Here is a 10876-nt window from a genome sequence, read left to right on the forward strand (position 1 = left end):
ATTATCCATTCTACCCTTCTCCTTCTAATAACAGAACTCCCAGGGCAGCACCTGGGTGGCTCAGTACGTGAAGTGTCTGACTCTTGATTTCAGCTCAGATCTTTTTTTTTTTTTTTTTTTTAATAGGCTCCACCCCCAGCGTGGAGGGAGACCAGGGCTTGAACTCATGATCCTGAGATCACGATCTGAGCTAACTCTGGAAAACAGTGTGGAGGCTCCTCAAAAAATTCAAAATAGATCTACCCCATGACCCAGCAATAGCACTGCTAGGAATTTACCCAAGGGATACGGGAGTGCTGAAGCAGCACTCTCAACAATAGCCAAATGATGGAAAGAGCCTAAATGTCCATCAACTGACGAATGGATAAAGAAGATGTGGTTTATATATACAATGGAATACTACTTGGCAATGAGAAAGAATGAAATCCTGCCATCTGCAGCAACGTGGATGGAACTGGAAGGTATTATGCTGATAAGTCAGTCAGAGAAGGACAGATATCATGTTTACACTCATATGTGGATCTTGAGAAACTTAACAGAAGACCATGGGGGAGGGGAAGGGGAAAAAAAAACAGGGAGGGAGGCAAACCACAAGAGACTCTTAAATACAGAGAACAAACTGAGGGTGGATGGCAGGGGGGAGAGAGGGGAGAGTGGGTGATGTACATTGAGGAGGGCGCTTGTTGGGATGAGCACTGGGTGTTGTTTGTAAGCCAATTTGACGATCAATTATATTCATAAAAAAAAAAAAAAAGATCTGAGCTGAGATCAAGAGTCAGATGCTTAACCAGTGAGCCACCCAGGTGTCACTTCAGCTCAGGTCTTGAGCTCAGGGCTGTGAGTTCATGCCCTGTGTTGGGCTCCGTGCTTGGCGAGGAGCCTACTTCAAACAAACAAACAAACAAACAAACAAACAAACAAACTAGAACTCCCCACTTGGCTGGGTACTTGCTACCCAGGATAAACACTACATCTCCTAGCCTCCCCCTGCAGCTTAGGTGTGGCCCTGTGACTAAGTTCTGGCCGACAGGATGTGAATGCAAGTGTCCCATGTGACGTCTAGCTGTATCCTCACAGCATATGCCTTCCATTTCTTCTCTTTCCTCCTTCCTACTGGCTGACATGTGGGCCATGTGAGCCGCATCCTAGGTAGAGTGGCAAGAAAGAAGGGGGGTGGGACCCTCCAGAGTGAAGTTGCTGCCCCTGTCCCGGGCAACCACCCGAACTTTTACCTGACAGAGGAATAACCTTTCACGTTATTTAAGTCATGTGTCTGGGGTGTCTTTGTGACAGAGGCCATTCATATTGCAGCGAACACAGGCGTGATTATCGTACCATGGTCCTGGGGTGGCAGAGAGGTGCTTGGGGGGCAATGCGTGGCTGTCAGATGGAAAGGGAACCTCGCTTTCCATCATGTGTTTCATTGTGAACATGTGATTTCTGGTCATACGTACTGTGGGGTTTTCGATGTTCTGTTTCTTTATAGGAAACTTCATATATTTTTCAGCCTGGTCAGGGATGGCCTTCTGCTTAATAGAGGGTTACTTTAGGGGCGCCTGGGTGGTTAAGTGTCCAACTTCAGCTCAGGTCACGATCTCACAGGTCGTGAGTTCGAGCCCTGCGTCGGGCTCTGTGCTGACAGCTCAGAGCCTGGAACCTGCTTCTGATTCTGTGTCTCCCTCTCTCTCTGCCCCTCCCCCACTCACACACACACACACACACACACACACACACACACACACACACACTCTCTCTCTCTCTCTCTCTCAAATAAACATTAGAAAAAAGAGTGTTACTCTAATGAACACACAAAATTCTAACATGATTAGTTAGGCACAGTTAACATTCAAACAGTTCTAACCATTCATGGTGATTCTGAAGGTACTAACCAAAAACATTTGGATATTTAGAAAAACTTAAAATTAAAAAAAAATTTATTTATTTAGAAAATTTTTTTTTTAATGTTTATTTATTTTTGACAGAGAGAGACAGAGAACGAGCAGGGGAGGAACAGAGAGAGAGGGAGACACAGAACCCGAAGCAGGCTCCAGGCTCTGACCTCTAAGCACGGAGCCTGACGCGGGGCTCGAACCCACGAGCCGTGAGATCATGACCTGAACCCAAGTCAGTTGCCTAACCGACTGAGCCACCCAGGCTCTCCTAAAAAATTTTATTTTAAAGAGAGAGAGAACCGACAGGGGAAGGGCAGAGGGAGAGAGAGAGAGAGAGAGAGAGAGAGAGAGAGAGGGAGAGAATCCCAAGCAAGCTCAATGCTCAGCACAAAGCTGGTCTCGATCCCATGACCCTGAGATCATGACCTGAGCGAGATCAAGAGTCAGATGCTCAACCGCCTGAGCCATCCAGATGTCTTCCTCCAAAAAACTTTTAAATAACTTATGGACTAAAGAAGAATCAGAGTGGATATTAGAAAATTCTTAGAGCCAAAATGATCCTGAAAATATATGCATCCAAATGTGTAGATACTGCTAAAAATGATGCCTTGAGGGACATCCACAGACTTACACACTGATATTCTAAAAGAAGATTGAGAATGGATCAGCCAGGCATCCAGCTCAAGAGCTGAACAGCCCTTGATCCAACAAGAGCAGAACAGCCCCAAAGGAAGAAGTCGCTGGAAATCCTAAAGAGCAGACATTAATGAAGTAGAAAACAGAGATGCGGTAGAGACCATTAACAAAACTCAAAGCTGCATCTTTAGAAAGACCAATAAGGCGACTCAGTCGGTTACGCGTCTGATTTTGGCTCAAGTCATGAACTCATGGTTCTTGAGTTCGAGCCCCACATCGGGAGCCTGAAGCCTGCTTCAGATTCTGTGTCTCCCCCCATCTCTCTCTGTGTCTCTCTCTCTCTTTCTCCATGTCTCCCTCTCTCCCTGTCTCCCCTGCTCCTGTTCGGTCTCTCTTAAAAAAAAGCATTAAAAAAAAAGCTTTTGAAAAGACTAATAAAAGAAACAACTTATTCTAATGTTGAAGAAGGAAAACAAGAGGACAGGGAAAAATAAATAATATTAGGGATGGAAAGAGAAACACACATAGAGGGGGGCAGAGATTTAAAAAAAAAAAAAAAACAATGGGGGCTAGGCGCCCGGCTGGCTCAGTGTGAAAAGCATGAGACTCTTGATCTTGGGGTGGTGAGTTCAAGCCCCACGTTGGGCATACAGATTACTTAAACCAACAAACAAACTTAAAAAGATAAGTTCTGTGAGCACCACTACCTGGGAAAACCTCCAGGAGGGCAGGCATCGGGTGTGGGCCTCAGCCCTTTGGCACTAAACACCGGGGCAGGGGGGCCGGGCGAGGGAGGTGGTGCACACTGAGGTTGTGGCTTTCGGCCAGGTGTCCCCAGGTATCCCGCTGGCCGAAGGCCAGGCCTCCAGAGCAAGCTCTTGAGCCAGCTCCCGCCAAGGACACTGGCCAGGTATCAGCCAGGCCCACACAGGCACTGCACGTGGGGGCCCCCGCGGGCCGAGCCGGCAGGATTCCCGTTCATTTGTGACCGGCCGCCTCTCTCAGAGACGTAGATATCAGTGAAGATCATCAGAGAAATTACCGTCCGTCCACAGAGGGGCAAGGGGTCTGCTTGCGATTTGTTTTGTTCTTGAACTGTGTGGGGTGTATTACCGCAATTCAGTAACGCTTCACAGTGATAACTTGGGATTGCTCAGGAAAAAAAACAAAATTAGCCTGCGACTCTCTTTGGGGGAGAACATTTAGAATTACTTAATAGGAATAGTTGAGGCGCTAAGAGTTTAAAGAGAGAGGCTTCAGTTTATCTAGAAAATCCCAGCCTCAGAAAACCTTCCATCAGACAACCCTTCCCCTGAAGTGGTCTTGTTTTCTATCGACGAAGACAGCGCTCCCAGGTCACCCTGACGAGGTGCCTGGCTTCCACATGGCCCAGGGACTCTCTAGAGCTGGCCGTCTGGCTGACGTGTCCAGCCTCAGCTAAGTCACTGGGGACCTCTCCCCCTGAAGCTTTTATCACAGTATATCATACCCATAGTTGAAAACAATTAAATAGTGCAGCGGTCCCTTTACTCCCCCCTGCCCTCCTCTCCTTAGAGACAACTAACTGCTTGTCGTCCCATAACCTGGCTGCTTTGGGTTCTTTGGGTCGTTCCCTCCAGCGCCCTCCTACACGATCGGCTCGTGCCTCTAGATAATGCCCATTTCTCTGTGTCCATCAGACCGCATCCTCCCTGCCCTCCCCGTGTGATCGCATCACTATTCATACCTCCGCTGTCAACAATAGTCACTTTTTTGTCTTGTTCCGTCAAATACATGGCGTCTCCTAGCTCCCCAGCTCGTACGATGGGACCCTATCGGCGCCCTCGGCTGGCAAAGAAAGGAAGCGACCCCCGCCCCTCACCTGTGTCCTGTTTCTACCGCCTGCTCCCAGTCCTGCCGAGCCAAGAACAGCCGCATCTTTAGGACGAGGGCGGGCAGGAAGCTCCCCGAGATGCCGGTGATCTGGTTCACCACCTCCAGGGCCTCTGAGTAGTTCTGCTGCAGCATGAAGTATGTCGCCTGTTGAAAGCCCAAGAGAAGAGTCTCCATCAGTGCCCACGAAGAGAGGGGGCGGTGTCAGTGTCTCTGCCAGGACAGGAGCAGAGCCTGACACGTGGGTACCGTAGGCCCCCTCGAAGCCCCTGGGGAAGCAGTCAGCGCTCAGAGCGACAAATCAGGGTCCACAGCAATCTTGGGCTCCTGGACAGGCAAGGCAGGGGCTCCAGGGAGACGGGTGAGCCCCGAGCGGGCGTGGGATCCAGCAGGGCCACGCGAGGGGACCCACTAGAGGGAGGCCCGGGGGTGCCGGACACTTCTGAGTTCCACCAACAGCCCACTCGTTTCCCATTCGCTTTCTTTTTTAAATCTTTTTTTTTTTTTTTTTAACGTTTTATTTATTTTTGAGACAGAGAGAGACAGAGCATGAACGGGGAAGGGGCAGAGAGAGAGGGAGACACAGAATCAGAAGCAGGCTCCAGGCTCTGAGCTGTCAGCACAGAGCCCGACGCGGGGCTCGAACTCACAGACCGCGAGATCGTGACCTGAGCTGAAGTCGGACGCTTAACCGACTGAGCCACCCAGGTGCCCCAATCTTTTTTTTTTTTAATGTTTATTTTTGAGAGAGAGAGTGTGTGAAATGAGGGAGGGCCAGAGAGAGGGGGACAGAGGATCTGCACTGACAGCGGAGGGCCCCGTGCGGGGCTCGGAGTCACGAACTGCAAGATCATGACCTGAGCCGAAGTCAGATGCTGAACCCCGTTCGCTTTCTTCAAGCTTATCGCTGAAAAGCGCTCACCCAGGCCCAGGGGCGGCTAGTGTTTGCGGGTAACCCCCTTAAAAAGCGTTTTGTTTTTCTCTGTCAGGGCCCCCTGGGCCAGAGTTTGGCTTCTGCGGGCCAGTGCCAGCCACCAGGTTCTCCTGAGTGAGGCACGACATGTGCCTGAGGGGCAGAGGGCACTGCTCCCAAAGGACTTGAAACTGGGCTCTGAGGGGAGCTTTTGTTAGACCTTCGGCAACCCGCCCTTCCACGACTTATTAAGAACAAGAGGAGGACTGTTCTAGATGAAGGTTTATGCATACATGTGCTCACTGCAGCCCTTTCTTTTTTTTTAATGTTTATTTACTTTTGAGAGAGAGAAAGAGAGAGAGAGACAGTGTGAATCGGGGAGGAGCAGAGAGAGAGGGAGACACCGAATCCGAAGCAGGCTCCAGGTTCTGAGCTGTCAGCACAGAGCCCAACGTGGGGCTCGAACCCATGAACCGTGAGATCCTGAGTCGGACGCTTAACCGACTGAGCCACCCAGGGACCCCACTGCAGCACTCTTTCTAAATGTAAACTGAAGACGATCTCAGGGTCCAAACAACAGGAGATTGGGGTGACAAATTACATTCGGCCCAGGCGACAGGGAACTGGCTTGATGGAGATGTTCAAGGTGACATTTACATATGGTGGAATCTTACGTGAAGAAAAGGGAACCAAATGACAGGAGGCCCTGTGATTACAGCTGTATTAAACATATTAAAGATGTCAATATTAAACACACTAAACAATGCTATCTCCTGCCCTGCAGAGGTGCTCAGTGGGAACCCTTTCAGGACCAGGAGAACTGGCAGACCGAGTGGACCCTGACTGTCTCTGGGCCCCCGCTCCTCATCGGCCAGGAGAGGGCCTGGAGACAGAGCGTCTGGCCCGAAGTCCCCTGGTGGATCTTTGGCTCCAATGGCCCAGGCAGAGACGACCCCCCGCCCCGCCTCCGTTTCCCCCGCTGCCCACCTTTCCCATCAGCCCCAGCACATCTTTGGCGTCCTGCATTCCTTGTTCCAGGTACTTGATGGATTTCTTCACGATGTGGGGCTTGTCTGAGGTGAGGTCCACCCAGCCTCTGAGCACATAACCCTGGGATCAGAACAAGACAGAAGATGAAGTCCTTGGCCGCGCAGAGCCTCTTGTCCGACCCCTGTCACTCTCCACCCCCAGGCCCTGCCAGGCACACCTACTTGCAGACTCCAGGGCGGCCCTGCTCTCTCTCACTGTCAGGACTTCGCTCCGATTGCTCCTTCCCAGCCCAGCCCTCCTGACCAAAGCCCCCTCACCCGGTCAATTACCACTGGTCTCTAAAGCTCAGCCTGGGAGGGCCCTCCTGTCAGAAGCCTTCCGTGACCTTCCAGGCTGGGCTTGGGCCCTTCCCTGGACCCCTGTGGCTCTGCTACCCCTACTGACACACTCCCACCCGTCTTGTCATTGGCTGTCTACTCAACACTGGGATCAGGGGGCCACCACTCCAGCCCTCTCCATGTCCTAGCCCAGCGCAGGGCCCGGCCTGCATGGAGGCAGGAACGAGCAGGGGCCATTGTGAGCTCGGGGGCCTTGCCAGTTCTGCTCCAGCCTTCATCCAGTCTCTGCTGGATAGGCAGCCGGGCCTGGGAGGTGAGGTCCGAGGTGTAGTTGGACCACATTGCCCTGAAGCATCCCTCTGCCCTGGACCAGGGTTTCTCACTCTTTACCGTTACTCTCCTCCTAAGGAGCCTTTCCAGACATTTTCCCGAATCGTTTCCCCTCCCTCCAAGACATTTTAATATCACAGATATATTATCTGTTTATGTAGTGTGTAAATCTGTGTTTTATACTTTTTTTTTTTTTGCCCCCGCCCCTCTGTGTGTTATATAGTAAGATTTTTTTCACCCCCTCCTCCGGGAACCAATTTTCACCCCTTTGGGGGGGGGGGGTGACATCACCCCTGCTGTGGTGGTGACTAGACTGAGCCTAGATTGAGGCTTCAAACTCTACCCTTAGTACAGGTCCCCCACGTGTGAGATCCACAGCATGTGAGATACAATATGCGATCCACTGTATGGGCTGCCGCTGACGGCCAGCCGACCCCTGCAAGAAGGCAAGGTAGGCCCACGGTGGAGACCGCTCATCTAGTTTGCCAAAAGAACCAGGAAATCTGGCCTTTTAGGTAAAAACCTTTTGGTTTCTCAATGTCAGCAACTCATCCGAGATTTTAAAAATATACAGCACAGGCTACGGAACACCTGTCTGCAGATCAGACTCCGGACGCGTGCCAGCGTGTACTCGGCTGAACCCTGAGACAACGTGGGCGGGGGCCCCCGGGAGACCCAGGGTCTCGTCCGTGCCCAGGTGCGGCCCTCTCCCAGTCCCCGGGGTGCCCCAGGGGGAGTAACGGTCACCCCAGGCTGATGTGTTTGGATGCTGCTTTCTGCAGCTGCTGCCCTCATGATGCCGGAGGCAGGTACCTCTCTGGGGCTGCTGGAAACTTTCAGCGTGCGGTCGATGTACTCCTTGGCCTTGTCACGGTGGCCCACGAGCCAGAGGAAGAGACCGGCATAGTACAGGGCAGTTCCGCTGGCTGTCTTGCGGATTTCCTTCAGGCTGTTCTCGAGCTCCTGAACGGCTTCTCGATCTGTGAATCCGAGAGGAGGGGGAGGGCAAGGCAGAGTAAGCAGGGCGGCCTGGCCCCGCAGCAGGAGGCACTGAGGGCTCGGGGACCTCTCTGGCCTCTCTGAGCCTCCTCTAACACGCGGGAGACTCCAAGGAGCCCAGGCGCTGGAAACCCCAGGAGCCGCCCACGCCCGCACTTGGCTTTGCTGGCTGAGATTTATCTTTTCTCCTCTGTGCCTGGCAGCTTGCTGAGCAGACAGACCAAACCGAATCGCCTACCTCAGGCCCACAGTCCATCCACATCGTGGTTCGTAGCGTCTTGGAATCTTTCCCTGCCTCTAGAGAGGTGGACATTAGGGGTGGGACTATTTACACCAACTCGATTTGCCCTCATCAAGATCTTGGCGAAGGAAAGAGGGTGTCTTCCCAACCCTTGGGAGCTGGAAGGAGGACCCCTCCCGCTGTCACCCTCTCTGCGCATGGCTCCCGCTCAGTCGGGCCTGGGCACGGGTCTTCCTTGAGGCCCCTGGGGGAGGGAACGGAAGTCCCGCCTCACTGGCCAACAGCATGTGCTGTCATCGGGGCACGTATCTCCTGCGGCGGCCCTTGGGGGCTGCACCCCTGGAGCGGGGCGGTCTCTGCCCCGCTGGGCACGGCCGCACTCACCGACAGCTGCACAGCACTTGTGAGCATAAATGAGGGCCATGATGGAACACAGGGACACGTCTGGGTGGTTCCGGATGCTCTCCAGGTTGCTGATGGCATCCTGGATGCGCTCTGCAAAGAAGAGCCCACGTGGTTACGTTCTGGGGCTCCAGGCCCAGAGGGCAGGACGCTCTGCGGCAGACATGTGGGAACCCGTCGCGGAGCTGACCCAAGCCTTGGCACCACCTGGCTCCAGCCAGAATCATTGGGCTAACTGGTCCCAAACGTCCCCAGTGGCCCAAGTTCCCTGAAGGGGCTGTTGGTACCAGGGTCCAGGCTGCAAGGGGCGGCTGGAGGGCTTGGAGCTCAGATGTACCTGTGAGTCCTCGCAGGCTGGGACTTCGGGCTGGGGGCCATTTCTGAAGAACGGCCTCAGGGCATGCCCACCCAGCTGCCCAAGAGCCACAAATTACACGTATCCCCCTGCGCCCAAACTAGATACGGATCACACAGCCATCTGCGGATTAACCTGGGAGTCTAGCTACTGAGCGTAAGACCTCTTCCGTGGGAACGTGACTGGGGTGGAGGCAGGCATCCAGGCCGAGCCAGAGCGACAGTGCTGGGCTGGTGCCTGAGGTCAGGAGGCCGACACTGCCCAGTCCTTACCTTCTCTGAGGATCCCATAGGTTTTAAAGAACTGCAGTACGGGGTCGTTGCTGAATTTGTCCAGGCCCAAGGCCGCAGCCTGCTGCACGTGGTGGAAATACCGTTCCTGGCTGTAGTAAATGATCCCAGCCTGTGGGGAGGAAGTCACGGTTGCAACAGCCCCAGTCCCTTCTCTGTCTCGGTTCTGGCCCACTTTCTCCCCCGCTCCCTGCTCCTCCTCTGTTCCGGAAAAGGAAGAGAGAAAGGACATTCAGGCCTCATTCAGTTCTTCCCCAGCCCCAAGAGCAACTCCATGCCATTCCCTAGGAAGGAGACTGGAGGTGTTTGTGAATTATCCACAGATTATGGGTCAACGTGACGGAGAATTCAACTGAGGCTTTGTCTCAGGAAGGGAATAAGGGGAAAGAGAGAGGACAAATGATAGGAATGGTGACGCCACTCGTGAGAGTTGTAAGTTATTGTGGGTGAATCGCCTGTTGGGAACTGTATCTAGGGCTTTCCATCCATTATCCTATGCATTATTCTCTCCATAGCCTTCACAGTTAAAGAAGCTAAAGCCCATGCACAGTGTGGCTTCACAAAGGTCATGCAGTAAGACGGGCTGAGATTTCAAAGTGAAGTCTCACTTCCCCTAAAGGTTGTGGGTACGGGGGTTGGGGAGAGATGTGGTTGGGTTGTAAACAGCCTCGTGGGCCATTTGAAAGAGCTCAGACATCATCCTCAGGGTAATAGGAAGCAGCTAGAATGGGTTTAAGCGGGAGGAGGGATGTGTTCATATGTGTGTGTGGGGGTGTGTCCGCGGAGGGATGAGCAGTGGCTCTGGTGCAGGGACTGCTCGTGAAGAGAGGTGAAGCAGAGAACTATGTGGGGTGGGGGTGGGGGTGGGGGTGGGGGTGGGGGTGGGGGTGGGGGGACTGTTCCAGGTGCCTGGGGAGGGACGGTGGTGATTCTGGATTAGGAGATAAAAAGCAGTGGGTGATGCCAGGAGACATGTGGGAGCTGACATTTCCTGCTGATTAAAAAGGACCTGAGATGGGTTACAGTTAAGGCTGCAGGATCAAACAGCGGTGCCATATCTGAGATGGGGGACGCAGAAGAGGCAGAGGCAGGGGAGAGGGAGATGATGGCAAGATGACAGAGATGGGTTCAGGATACTTTGGTTTGGGGGAACTCGAGGACAGGATTGGGTGGGGATACCGATTTGGGGCTTAGGGTGCACAGGGAACACCAGAGAAAAAAAGATGCGCTCGCCAGGAACAGTGAGGCCAGAGGGGGCCAGGCCCTTCGTTAGCGGCCGGCGCGGGGAGCGAAAGGCGGGTAAAAGGCGAAGCAGGAAGGGTCGGAGAGGTGGCAGGAGAGCAGCCGGGCGCGAGGGTCTCGGGGCCAGAGGCGGAGAGTCCCGAAGGGCAAGGCAGGGCAGCGCTCTGGCCACGCACCATAAGGGAGGAGTCGCTGGTGCTCATCTCCGGCGCCCGCGGCTCCGAGCCCGGCTCAGGGGGCGTCGCGCTGAGCCGGATTCCCGAGTCAGGGTCCTGGGCACGCCTCTCGCGGCCGGAAGTTGGAAGAGCGCGTCCCTGGAAGCGGAGGGGGCGGGCCGGTTGCCTAGGGCGTCAGAATCTGGGGTGGGAGGGGCAGG

General features: G+C 53.7%; 1 protein-coding gene across 2 annotated transcripts in view; it reads right to left on the reverse strand.

The window, feature by feature from the left end:
- The window catches only part of TTC21A (tetratricopeptide repeat domain 21A), a 36068-nt gene extending 25197 nt beyond the window's left edge, over nucleotides 1-10871 (reverse strand). The window contains exons 1-6 of one of the 2 annotated variants that reach the window (XM_053903970.1): nucleotides 10677-10871; nucleotides 9241-9350; nucleotides 8596-8706; nucleotides 7785-7951; nucleotides 6301-6423; nucleotides 4390-4547 (exon numbers count right to left, since the gene is read on the reverse strand). In XM_053903970.1, coding sequence (XP_053759945.1) covers nucleotides 4390-4547; nucleotides 6301-6423; nucleotides 7785-7951; nucleotides 8596-8635 — 488 coding nt within the window. In that variant the 5' untranslated portion in view covers nucleotides 8636-8706; nucleotides 9241-9350; nucleotides 10677-10871. Of the gene's footprint in view, nucleotides 1-4389; nucleotides 4548-6300; nucleotides 6424-7784; nucleotides 7952-8595; nucleotides 8707-9240; nucleotides 9371-10676 lie in introns of both variants that reach the window. The other variant, XM_053903969.1, reaches the window with a different exon arrangement.
- Nucleotides 10872-10876: the final 5 nt, after the last annotated feature.

This window comes from Panthera pardus, unplaced genomic scaffold (assembly GCF_024362965.1).
Source record: "Panthera pardus isolate Hobbes unplaced genomic scaffold, ASM2436296v1 HiC_scaffold_16, whole genome shotgun sequence".
Lineage (NCBI taxonomy): Eukaryota > Metazoa > Chordata > Mammalia > Carnivora > Felidae > Panthera > Panthera pardus.